The sequence below is a fragment of the Gigantopelta aegis genome, chromosome 8, assembly GCF_016097555.1.
Source record: "Gigantopelta aegis isolate Gae_Host chromosome 8, Gae_host_genome, whole genome shotgun sequence".
In the NCBI taxonomy this organism is placed as follows: Eukaryota; Metazoa; Mollusca; class Gastropoda; order Neomphalida; family Peltospiridae; genus Gigantopelta; species Gigantopelta aegis.
Window position 1 is genome coordinate 34317051 of NC_054706.1, and position 14381 is coordinate 34331431.

At 36.0% G+C, this 14381-nt stretch overlaps 1 protein-coding gene across 2 annotated transcripts in view; it reads left to right on the forward strand.

Annotated features, from left to right (window-relative positions):
• The window catches only part of LOC121378390 (short-chain dehydrogenase/reductase family 42E member 1-like), a 180046-nt gene that overhangs the window by 105940 nt on the left and 59725 nt on the right, over nt 1-14381 (forward strand). For both annotated transcript variants that reach the window (XM_041506540.1, XM_041506541.1), the window contains exon 5: nt 12434-12491. In XM_041506540.1, the coding sequence (XP_041362474.1) occupies nt 12434-12491 (58 nt within the window). The remainder of the gene's footprint in view (nt 1-12433; nt 12492-14381) is intronic.

Consider the following 14381-nt stretch of genomic DNA (forward strand, 5'->3'; position numbering starts at 1 on the left):
GTGGTCTGTTTTAAATTGTTTGTTTTATTTACTTGGGATCTGTTTTGTTTTCTAAAAGTACTTCAGGCAACTTCAATATGACCAATCTATGCTATTTTCATCATGGTATTGCCAATACTGGTAGTATATTAGTGTTATTTATTGAATTGTATTATACATTCGATATTAATGAACATAGCAGAGTAGATTGTGGTTCAGTATAAAAATATTACATTATTATTATTATTTTTTATTTTTTTATTTTTTTTAAGCAACTGGTAGAATGATGAGCTTGGCTAGTTACTAATCTTATTTTAAGATATTGCTAGCCTAGCCAATTATGAATTCAAGATGAATAGTTATTGTGTTTTGTTTTTAAAATTTTATATACATGAGTAAAGTATCATCTCCACTATGACACATATGAACATATGAACATAAGTTAGGAAATAACTGGTTTCAGATTTAAAAAGCATATATATTTGTAATGGCACAAGTCATGATACAGTGTTGTTTTTAACCTAATTAGTAAGTATGAAAAACAATGAACATTAATTTAAGAATTTTGTCTTAACAACAAAAACATTAACTATAAAAATATGTAACGTAAGTTTTGTTTATTTAAAGAAGACATTTTTTTGTTAAATGAAAAATATTGTGTATTTAAAGAAAACGATTTTGATCATCATTAATTTGTGAGTCGGATGTTTCCACAATGGAGGTGACCAGTTGTCTGTAGGTTTGTTTGTTAAATCGATTCCAGAACAGACTTCTACATTAAAAGATCACTTCTGTAAATCTTATTCAACATTTCTTTCCTGAACAAAGTAAGAAAACACTTGATGAATAGGCTTAGCCCCACGATTACATGTGCAAACAGGAGACTTAGTGTCGGAGTTTCTCCCAGATAACAAAGTGCTTGCACATTATTAATCCCAAATGACATTTTCCTTGAAAATGGATTGCAGTTTTGGAACTGAAGATTGCAATAAGCTGTGAATATATGCAATATTTCATCACAACGAACCAGGATCTAAGGCTATGTGTCTTTTTTTTTATGTCTCAGTTTTAATATCATTGGATAAAACCAATTTTCTGCTGCTCATTTGGATTTAGATGTAACGTTGGTGAATTGATCATAATTGTAAGTTACAATGACTTGCTTGGAAAAATATTGAAAAGCTAAAATGAATCTGTTTTCTTTCCAAGATTCCATTAAAAAAGTATTAATGTCATTCTCTTCTTGTTGAAAATACTTTTTTTTTTCTCTTTTAAAAAAACATTAATTGGCCATATTATAGCAATAAGTTTTTTTAAATACAGTTTTATAAATATACATTAATTCATATCTTTAATAATCAAAAGCTTGTTTCAGTTTCCAGTTACAGAACTGATCCTGATTACTTGGACCTCATAGAGAAAAGGGGCAGGATTTAGCTGTTGGTTGAGTGCTCACTTGAGGTGCTCAGTTTGCTCTAGTGTTGTTATTAAACAAAACTATCAAAAAAAAATCATAGAGGTGTAAATGTTTAGTCACAGCACTTTGGTTTTATTAGGACTGTTTGCTGTCAAATAAATTTTTATTGTGGAGAGACAGACAGACAGACAGACAGAGAGACAGACATAAAAGGAGAGAAAACCCTTCTGCAATCACACAGGCTACTCGGACTCCTACAAAAAAGCAGCAAGGCATCTTTTAATTGCCTTTTTCCTACACAGGACACTACATCCCATAACCTTTGGTATACCAATTTTGGTGTACTGGATGGGATTATGTGCTTATTCTTTCTCTCTTGTCCGGCCATCTATTCACCCAAATATTGGTACATTGATTAAGTTGATTCACCATTCGTCACAACATATTGTGAAATTAAAAAAAATGTGAAAGGAATTAATTGTTAAATGTCTGTTTTTAAATATAAATTTTGTTTCATATCAGCAGCATCATTGTGCATCCGAAGAAAGGGTTGTGTATTGATTTTCACCTCGAACAAAATCAAGAACAAAATCATGGCAAAGCCGACTTTTTGGCTTACTGATAGCCTATTTATCTAATTGATTGGACACTTGTGTGCTCTTCACAAAGAACATACCGGTACTCCAAAGAAATGATGTTTGATTGAACAGGTTTTGTGGTTTTTTACTCTCTCACTGAAGACATACGGCACCATCTCTGGTGACCTGGATGCTGCAATTTCATGATTACCTTTCATCTGTGCATGTTCCACAATAGCAATTGCTTTATCGCGGGACTTGTCCAAGTATAATTGTATAAAATAAGTTTGCTGATGGGGATTCCTCATTGTTATATGCAACAGTAATATTGTTCACTTGCATTCAGTCAAAATTGTTTTGGGCAAAATGTTTTTCACTCATTTTCTGTTTTGTCATTTCCATTTCCTTTTAAACGGATTGAAGAAAACCAGCCATAGAGTTTTGTTGCCAAATTATAGGCTCTGTCATACATCACCCATTACACCATTAAAAGAAGAAGGAAAAAACCCACTGTTTTTCATCTACGTAGAAAATTACTCTCATTATGCTTTGTATAAATACTTGAGTTATAAGTAACTTGTGAATAAAACACTAGACTAGAAACCTGATACACTGCCGAAAACAAAGGTTGCAACAGGGAGATCCAGTTAGGTCCATCCATTATGACAGAATGCAGTTTATCACAATTTTTTTTAAAATTAATTAATATGTGGCTCAATGGCTAGGACTCTTGTCTGAACATACATGTATGGGTAATTAAAAAAAAAACCCTTTCTTGCTGTTCTAAAGGAACTTTGTCTCAATGGCATAGTCATTAAGCCATCATAAAAAAGAAAAAACATTGTTTTGTATAACAACACCACTAGAGCACAATGTCTGATTAAATGTCAGCTATTGGATGTCAAATATTTGGTAATTTTGACATATAGTCTTAGAGAAGAAACCTGCTACATTTTTTCATTAGTAGCAAGGTGTCTTATATGCACCACCCACAGACAGAATAGCACATACCATGGCCTTTGATATACCAAACGTGGTGCACTGACTAGAATGAGAAATAGTCAATTGGACCTACCGACGAGTATCGATCCCAGACAGAGCATGCATCAGGTTAGCACTTTACCACTACTACATTCTGTCCCCCATATCTAAATGTTTAAAATTTGTTTTGTTTAACGACACCACTAGAGCACATTGGTAATTTTGACATATAGTCTTAGAAAGGAAACCCACTACTTTTTTCCGTTAATAGCAAGCGATCTTTTATACACACCATCCCACAGACAGGATAGCACATACCATGGCCTTTTTATATACCAGTTGTGGTGCTGGAACCGGCTGGAATGAGAAATAGCCCAATGGGTCCACCGACAGGGATCGATTCCAGACTGACCCTGCATCAAGCAAGCACTTTACAACTGGGCTACATCCCACCCACCCCCATATCTAATTTAAGTCTGGTAGACAGATGTTTGCATTCCAGTACCGGCTCCCACCCACCCCCATATCTAATTTAAGTCTGGTAGACAGATGTTTGCATTCCAGTACCGGCTCCCACCCAGAGACAGTTTTAGTGGCTCAGTGGGGAGGTACCGGCCTCGGTGGCATCGTGGTTAGGCCATCGGTCTACAGGCTGCTAGGTACTGGGTTCGGATCCCAGTCGAGGCATGGGATTTTTAATCCAGATACCGATTCCAAACCCTGAATGAGTGCGCCGCAAGGCTCAATGGGTAGGTGTAAAACCACTTGCACCGACCAGTGATCCATAACTGGTTCAACAAAGGACATGGTTTGTGCTATCCTGCCTGTGGGAAGCGCAAATAAAAGATCCCTTGCTGCTAATCGGAAAGAGTAGCCCATGAAGTGGCGACAGTGGGTTTCCTCTCAAAACCTGTGTGGTCTTTAACCATATGTCTGACGCCATATAACCATAAATAAAATGTGTTGAGTGTGTCATTAAATAAAACTTTTCTTTCTTTCTTTCAGTGGGGAGGTGTAAGATCATTACACTGACTTCTCTTACTAACAACTAACAATAACTTGCGAGTTACAAGGTATTACGGATTATCTGTCCCGAGTGAAATTAATGTTGTCAGAGCTTTAGCTCGTGACTGACAAATTTTAATTTCATGAGGGACAGATAATCCGTAATTCTGAGTATCGAGTGGGTCATTGTATTTATTACCCATAGTGTAAATAGTTTAGAAACTTAAACTTTAAACTTCTTACATGACACAAACTATATAATATACAAGATGTGAAAGTCCGAAGAAACTGATCACGTCACAAAATAAAAGCAACAAGAGACTTGACAGTAAACTGATGACGTCACCAAACTAATGTCATGACGTCAACGGGAAAAGATAGTTTCCATCTTTCCCTAGAGAAAGATAGAAAATATATTCACCCGCATCTCACTGCCCATATAGGTAATAAAGTCCAGTAACTGAGGTGTGTGCCCACTGTAATATGCTTGAACCTTATTTAGGTTAGCATAAATTAATGTTCATAACAATCAGCCTGATTACATGGTTCAAGCATGTTACTTCCGTAACAATCTAAGACAAGTGTTAAAAACAATTTATCTTATATTAGATGTGCTGATTTGTCATTAAATAACATCATTTCCCTTCCTTTCCAAAGACAATTCAAATCATGTCAGAGATACCAACTAACTAGAATATTCTGTTGGAAAGAAAAATAATTAAATTTGAAGCTCCGTAAAAGTATCATGTAATTACTTGTACATCAGAAAGTCCAGGTGGGGTAATTAAAAAAAAAAACCCACCAGAAAAGAATTCATCCTTTGTCTTTTGGAAGACTGTGTTGTAATCATGTGCAGAGAAACCAATTAATACAGTACATCATCAATACAGCACGCCCAGTGGGAAAACATGTTTTTCATCCGAACAAGAAATGACTGCTGAGTGTTGCCGCAGAATTTCCTCGCAAAGCCACTCATATTACCTGTCTTTACGACCAAATCAATATGCTGTCGATAGTACAAGACCAGCCACTGCTATCACAGCAAATATATTTCATTAAACTGGATTTACTTTGCTTCATTTACATTATTAAACGTGTGAACTTCTCAAACATGTCAAATTAAATGCTTTAGGAAAACACAAATGTAATTACATGCTTGAAATGATCCACTTTAATTCGGGAAATCGGTGCTTGTTCAACATCATTGTCTCTGAGAAGAATTGATTTCCTACACAAAAGTAATTGAGTGACTGTTCAGTTTTTTCTTAAACTGCTCATGTGTAGGTGTAAATTAAATGTATGATAATGTCAGGCCATCCCTCAAGAAGTTACGTCTGCGGTTAAAAGATCTGCAATGTTAATGGTGAGCTATTCTCCTTTCTTTTCTTTTTCTTTTAACAGTTTTTACTAAATTCATTTTAAAACAAAATTAAAACACACCAAGAAAAGAAAAGCCAGGTAATTTTTCATGAAACTTATTAGATCACAACAAACAATGTTCTTTAGTGGTTAGTCTTAAGTGTATTTTTTCAGTTATTTTGCAAAACAGTCACTGTTAAAATATGAAACCAACTGGTAACAGAAAGAAGCTTGATTTCTAATAATTGCTTTCTAAAAGTTACGTTCCAGCCAGTACTCCACAAATGTATCAAAGGCCATGGTACATACTATCCTGTCTATTGGATGCTGTATTTAAAAGATCCCTTCCCTACTAATCAGAGTAGCTCATTGTGTGGTGGCCGCAAGTTTCTTGTCTTATTAATTATCTGTGTGGTCCTTATCCATGTGTCTGATGCCATATAACTATAATTAAAATGTGTTGAGTGCATCGTTAAATAGAAATTTCCTTCTTTCCTTCTAAAAATTGTTATTAAAAGTCATACTGTGTGAATGAACTTTAAAAACTTATACCAAGCAGTAAGTCTTGTAACTTTAAATAATCCACTTTGTGTTGTTTATCAATATTATTTTGTGAAGTTCCACGAAAAAGAAAATGTCCCATAAATGCACATTTGTTTTTTAAACATCACTTATTCATGATCAAACAGCTTATGTAATGGATTTGGAACAACAAGACAGTTATCAGTACATGATGTGTAAATCCATACAATGGAAAAGCTCATTATGTGGCACGAAGTCCTGTAAATATTCATAGAATATGTCGACTTTTGCACCTGTGTGCATGATGCAACATGTTTCCACCAAGAAATCAATGTTGACATGGCACTGCTAACCAATGTCTTGATGATTACCACAGCAGCTCAAAAACCAATCAGCTTTCAGCCAAGAGAATTCTGCTTGTTTGCTGGCTTATTAATGTTTTAATTAATTAACAGATGGTGAATACCTCCTGCTTATTAGATAGTGTATAATGTTCTTGGCTAATACAGCCTTTTTTTGGTTAAATTACACATTGATTTTTAACTTCTTAAATTATTAATTTTTGCAAATCCTATGTGTTTGTGGACATCTGGTGTTTATAGTAGCTAAAAGTACATTTTAGATGAAACAGAAAAGGTACTTAGCACATTTGTACGTACACATGTACATCCAGACTTGCATACATACATAATAGAGACAGGTAAAAGTTTGTTTTCTTTAACGACACCACTAGAGCACATTGGTTTATTAAAATTAATCATCGGTTGTTTGACATATAGTTTTAGAGAGAAAACCTGCTATATTTTTCCACTAGTAACAAGGGATCTTTTATAGGCACCATCTCACAGACAGGATAGCACATACCACGACCTTTGATATACCAGGCACAGTGCACTGGCTGGAGTGAGAAATAGCCCAATGTTTCCACCAATGGGGTTCGAACCTAGACCGACCATGCATCAAGCAAGCATTTTACCACTGGGCTATGTCCTATCCTATTACAGACAGACAGACATACAGACTTGAATACATACATAATACAGACAGACATACAGACTTGAATACATACATAATACAGACAGACTTGCATACATACATAATACAGACAGACATACAGACTTGCATACATACATAATACAGACAGACATACAGACTTGAATACATACATAATACAGACAGACATACAGACTTGAATACATACATAATACAGACAGACATACAGACTTGAATACATACATAATACAGACAGACTTGCATACATACATAATACAGACAGACATACAGACTTGCATACATACATAATACAGACAGACAGACAGACAGTCTTGCATACATACACTTACAGACAGATATACAGACTTGCATACATATATAATACAGACAGACAGACATACAAACTTGCATACATACTTACAGACAGACATACTAACTTGCATACGTACACTTACAGACAGACATACAGACTTGCATACGTACACTTACAGACAGACAGACATACAAACTTGCATACATACTTACAGATAGACATACAACCGTGCATACATACACTTACAGACAGACATACAGACTTGAATACATATATAATACAGACAGACATACAGACTTGAATACATACATAATACAGACATACATACAGACAGACTTGCATACATACATAATACAGACAGACAGACATACAGACTTGCATACATACATAATACAGACAGACATACAGACTTGCATACATACATATATAATACAGACAGACATACAGTCTTGCATACATACACTTACAGACAGACATACAGACTTGCATACATATATAATACAGACAGACAAACATACAAACTTGCATACATACTTACAGACAGACAAACTAACTTGCATATGTACACTTACAGACAGACATACAGACTTGCATACTTACACTTACAAACAGACAGACATACAAACTTGCATACATACTTGCAGACAGACATACAACCTTGCATACGTACACTTACAGACAGACATACAGACTTGCATACATACACTTACAGACAGACATGCAGACAATATAGGGCACAGTATTTTATGGAAACCATCATTCTGTTTGCATGTCACTTTTGTAACTTTAAATTCACGCCAACTGCCAGTTTAATACACAATTTAATTCTTAAATTAACAGTAACAGAACTTTATTCATTATGCAAATATATTTTGTGTAAACAAACAGTCAGTTACCTAGGTAAAAATTACATGAACAGAGTTTCAGTTACCCTAGATTTATACCTACCCTTCAAAAAAAAAGAAACTTGACATTGGTACAAATAATGCTATCGGATTATTTTTACAGAATCAAAGACATCGTAAAGGCAATCAAGTAAGTGAGCGAATGGTGATGCAAAAACACTATAAAACATGCTCGATTCGCATAAACGTAGCCATAGTCAATGTTTGTACTGAAATGCAAAAGCGCAATCCTCAGAGATGCACATGCATCATGAAGTTCTGTAACTTTGCATGCTGAACCCTCCGTTGGTGGGGCATAAAATGCCACATCAGCAATGATTCAAATAATGCCAAGGTTGACGTCAGCTCAACGCAATAATGCCACTGGGAGATTGCAAGCAGGGGCAACTCAACAAGCTGTGGCAAGGCACTTTGGCGTCTCCAGACGGACCATCTCTGCTTTATGGGCACAGTATAACACCACTCAAAGTGTTAATGACAGGCCAAGAGAGGCAGCGATTTTCCCTAGAAGACCAGTGCGACGTAATGTTTTGACCCCACATCACTTAGCAGAGCGTCTGCAGTGGTGCCAGCAGAGGGTGAGGTGGACACGTGCGAGGTGGAGCACTGTTTTGTTCTCAGATGAGTCTCGTTTTCTTCTGTCACGTGCTGATGGATGCACATGTGTCTATAGATGTCGAGGTGAACGTTATGCTCCACACTGTGTGCAACAAGTCGACTGTTTTGGTGGTGGTAGTGTCATGGTGTGGGCAGGGATCCATCATGGTGGTAGGATGACTCTTTTGCATGTGGCAGGTGCACTGACGGGCATCAGATATCAAGACTAGATCCTGCAGCATCACGTCATTCTGCACATGAACATCAAGGGTGGAATATTTCAGCATGACAATGCCAGACCACATGTTGCCTTGGCCTGCCCGTTCGCCGGATTTAAACCCAATAGAACATCTATGGGATGCATTGGATCAGCGTGTGCGCCAGAGGTATCCACCACCCCAGGCAACTTCTCACGGCACTGCAGCACGAGCGGCAGAACATTCGACAATGTGTTGTGCAACGTTTGATTGCTTCCATGTGTCGCCGTTGTCGAGCTGTCATCAGGGCTCATGGTGGTCATAACCGATACTGACATTTTGCCCACCCCAATGTCACACATATGCCTGTGTACATGTTTCAGGTGGATTCCCAGAGATACTGTTTCAGACATGTACAGTGTAATCCCTTTCCATAGCATCTTGATCTTTGGTTCTTGTATAATGTCTACCATTTTTTTTTTTTTTTATTAAACTTTGAAAATCAATGTCAAGTTTCTTTTTTTGAAGAGTATATTATCCCTTGAGGCAGACAGACCCTCACTTTCACTGCCAAGTTATCACATTAAAAATCCCAATGTGGTAGCCATTGGTCAAATGTTATAATATACATTACTCTTTTTTTTAATTTTGAAGTCTAGCCACTGATGCCAGCAGTATTTAACTGGACCCAGTAGACTGAAAAATACTGTAATGTACACTTTAATAGGGCCGATACATCACAATTTACTTCAGTCTGATTCAGACAGATTAGCTTGTTGACTTTGCTCCTAAATTTAGTATTGATTTGCCCATGCAAACTATTACTTTTGAATGGGCTGCACTTTTAGTGAAGTCAAATGACCAGTCTGACATATATACACACCAAGCTAAATTGATTTCAACTGCCTACACTAGAACAATATCAACAAACAGTTGCGTTGCGTAAGCTTTTACCATGCTCATATACCACAGAGGTTTCGAGCATGTCCGCCCGCCCCCCCCCCCCCCCCCCCCCCCCCCCCCCCGAGAGTTTGGTCTTTGGAAAACCAGGGACCTAACCCAGGCAGACAACAAACAGTAACTATATTTTTCTTTCAGTGAATATGAGAAAGGATTGGAACTGATAGGCAGCAATTCACATTAGCATACATTGCATATATTTATAAAAATAGTATGGTTACCTTTTAACCTGGCTAATTCACAGCTGATTTCATCTTCAGAAAGTATCCATACATTTTTTCCAACATTATGAAACTACAATACATCAAGCACTCTTTTTAAACTTGTTTCAACAATGTCATATATATAGCAGTCTATGTTCTCTTGTTAAAATCTTGTAGACTTAAGATTGTATTATTTCATGTGCCAGCAAAACTACATAGCATGCTGGAGTAGTAGAATAATTTGTACAATCTAGAACTTATAGATTTTTTCCACGGATATAAACCGGAATAGCAAGAAAGCGAAGCATCATTATTCAGCGGCAATGACTGTTATTTGAAGGGCTCATTTCGTGGGACCAAAAATGAGAATTCCTGACTCAAGTTTATTCCCAGTGCACTGTACAGCACTACATTAATTGATTGTAGCTGAATTAATTAAAGATTTGGCCGAGACAAGTGCCTTTGCAAATAAATCATTACTTACTTACATGAAGCCAGGCTTAAGACTATTTATTCAGTGTCCCTGTGGGTGCAATGTCATCAGAATGAAGTAAATTGCATACATTCCTCACCTTTTTTCCCCCTTTTTTCCCTTTTCAAATGAGTTTGGCTTAAAATAATTATGTAAACACTGTTATCTGAGAGAGGTGGCTCATTTTGTATATCAGGAACCTATATTTAACAGTAAAGTTTGTTTTATTTAACGACGCCGCTAGAGCACATTGATTTTTTATCTTATCGGCTATTGGACGTCAAACATATGGTCATTCTGACACTGTTTTTAGAGGAAACCCGCTGTCGCCACATAGGCTACTCTTTTTACGACTGGCAGCAAGGGATCTTTTATTTGCGCTTCCCACAGGCAGGATAGCACAAACCATGGCCTTTGTTGAACCAGTTATGGATCACTGGTTGGTGCAAGTGGTTTACACCTACCCATTGAGCCTTGCGGAGCACTCACTCAGGGTTTGGAGTCGGTATCTGGATTAAAAATCCCATGCCTCGACTGGGATCCGAACCCAGTACCTACCAGCCTGTAGACCGATGGCCTGCCACGACGCCACCGAGGCCGGTATATATATATTTAACAGTGTCAATAGTAACAGAGTAACATTGATGTATATTCTACTTCTAAAACAATACTTTTCTTTTCAGTGTTAAAACTAATAATTTTATACCAATGATATTACTTAGCCAGTTGATTCATGATGCGCAGTACTTAGTCTATTTTAAAAGGTGGTAATTTAAATCTGTACAAACTATGTACTGTAGATTCTGAAATTAATGCGATCATAATATTAATGCAAAAAATGCGAGCTTGTGTTATTTGCATTAATAATATGATACATTTATTTCTATGTTTTGTCTGTGTCCCATGTTATTAAAACAAAACATAATATATTTATAAAACACAATTGGAAAACAATTCATTATAGGTGAGACAGACTAATTGTCCTATAGTCTAGCAATATGCCAGCCACATGTGATGATTGCAGGGTCTTTGGCCACCCTGTCAAAAGCCGACACATCCATCATGTGCAAGTGGGTTTTATAACACGCTAAGCCTGAGGTGAATTGTTCTTTCATGATGCCTTTGAAATCACTGTTCACAGATAAGGAAGATACAGTTGTAATGGTACATGTATGCTAATGTTTAGCCAGATTTAGGTAACTATACACATTACGTTAATGATTGCTGAAAAAATATGCATCGAGTTGATCTCGCCAAAAACATTCAAGACTAAACAGATTAATTAATGTCTACACAGATATGATAGTGACTTAAAAATGGATCTCATTGAAAATGCCTGTAACTCAAATTTAACCAAAAAGTACACAGATGTGAGTTGTTAGGAAAGTAAAATGTCACATTTTAGTCTACCCACCGTCACTCACATTAATTTAGGGACAAGTTAATTTCAGGATCTACAGTATGCACTAGGTTCCTTAAATAAAATATTTACAAGATCTACCGTTATGCTGTTCAAATAATTAAGTCTGCGCATGTAATGCCTGTGAACGTGTGCGTGCGTGCGTGCGTGTGTGCATGTGTGTATGTGTGTATGTGTGTGATTTGCCATCCTAATGTTATAAGTGTAGCACTGTAATGTTTCTAACCATAACTTATAGTTTTAATTTTGACCGCTTATTTATTATATATTAATTATAAAACTTAATTCATATGTTTTGAGTGAAAAACAATGAAGACATTCAACATGCACTTTTTTCTGCCACTTTGAGCAACTCTTTATTACAGTTATACACATGTACTAAATTACACTTCCAAGTAGATATTTTACATGTCGTCATCATCTTCATCATCTTTTCAGTTTCAGGAGGGTGAATTCTATTCAGGGTGTTAAATGTTATTAAAACATTTTAGAAATTTAATACTAGATTTTGTAAATTTTATTTTTATTTCAGTTGAAAAGAAAAATGATTGAAGAAGTTAATGTGCATGGAACAAAAAATGTACTGAAAGGTAAGAATGAATGAAAGTGAGTGTGTGAATGAATGTTTAGCAACATAGCATGGCAGTAAGCTGTTGGATTTTTAAGGACCAGTTACAAAGTTCAGATGTTTTCAGAATATTTCAATCATTATCAAATTATATTTAAAAGTACATCATGAACTAAAATAGCTCCTTGTTATTGGTCTTAACACTGTATGCAGTAATAGTTTCGATTTGTGTTGTACTATTTGTGGAAGCTGTAAGGTCACTAATTATGGTTGGTTATATAACATCACGCTTGGCAATCATGTTTATAGTATATAAGCATTCACAAGAAGAAGAAAACAGATTTTTATGGAATTTTGTTGTTGAAAAATATGGGCTAAATTAATTAATGTTGGGGAATTATTCATCAGGAAGGTGGAAAATCACATTTCTTGTCTATTGTACTGAAATGACATTCATGACCATCACATACATAGATAAAAAAAGAGAGTCAAAAAGCCAATTTGAGACATGTAATTGCCATGAATTCTTCAAGTGAGGATGGGAAAATTGCATTACCACTTAGTAGCAGCTCCGTACAGAGCCTGACATTGAGAACTTACGTCTTGACATGGTAGGATGACCCAGATAGTAAGTTGATTATTCCTCACTGGGCGCCTGGGATTGCCAGTGACAGGACTCCGTGATGAACACCCCTTGATAACATTTAATTAGAAGCAGTTCTTATTCTATCAATATACTTACTAGGCTTTGTCATGTTTAATCATGTACTTCATGACTGGTATGTCAAAGTCCATGGCGCTATCTGTTGGGGTGGGTGGGTGGGTGGGTGGGTGACCTGCCTTGCTGCTAATTAAAAGAAATAAAAGGATTTGTGGTTGTAGCATTGTTTCTGTTTTTATACATTAGACTGTTGATATTGTATGAGGTTGGTTGACATATCTGCTTGATTATGTATAGGGACACCAAAATAATTGATAAATGACATTTTTCAAACATGAATAACATGCATACTTATTTTAATTATCAATTGTATCAGACTTCATTTTTAATTTTTAAACATAATGTAATTTTTTGTTTTAATTTGTTAAAGTATATTTTGAAATATTTTGCAGATAAAAATATAATTTTATCTTTAGTAAGTTGCATTGTTATTATACAAAGTTTCAGTTTAAAAAGGTGTGATTTATTTTATAGTTTATGAAATAAAATATTGGAAAATTTTGTAACATTGTTTATCTGTATTGTAGTGTGTATGTGTGATTGTGTGTGTGTGTGTGTGTGATTTTGTGTGTGTGTGTGTGACTGTGTGTGTGTGTGTGTGATTTTGTGTGTGTGTGTGTGACTTTGTGTGTGTGTGTGATTGTGTGTGTGTGATTGTGTGTGTGTGTGTGATTGTGTGTGTGTATGATTGTGTGTGTGTGATTGTGTGTGTGTGTGATTGTGTGTGTGTGTGTGTGTGATTGTGTGTGTGTGTGATTGTGTGTGTGTATGTGTGAGTGTGTGTGTGATTGTGTGTGTGTGTGTGTGTGTGATTGTGTGTGTGTGTGTGTGTGAAATATCAAGCTCAGGGTCATCTGAACGATTTGACAAGAGATGAAGATTAATATATTACAGAAATATTTTCTTTTTACTTACAATTCAGTTCTTCAAATTCACACATGTGACCCAGTAAAACCTCTCAAAATCAGACCCTCTGTAAACCGGAATCCCCCAAAACCGGACATTTTTCACAGTCCTTTTTTAAAATCGGTACAGAACTTAACCTTTCTAAACTGGATACCACTTAAAGCCAGACATTTTACTTGGTCCCTAGAGTGTCCGGTTTAGAGGGGTTTCACTGTACTACTTTTCCAACAATTAGTTGGCATCATTTTATTCCAGACCAGGTGCCTAGCTGCTTATATGCCAAGC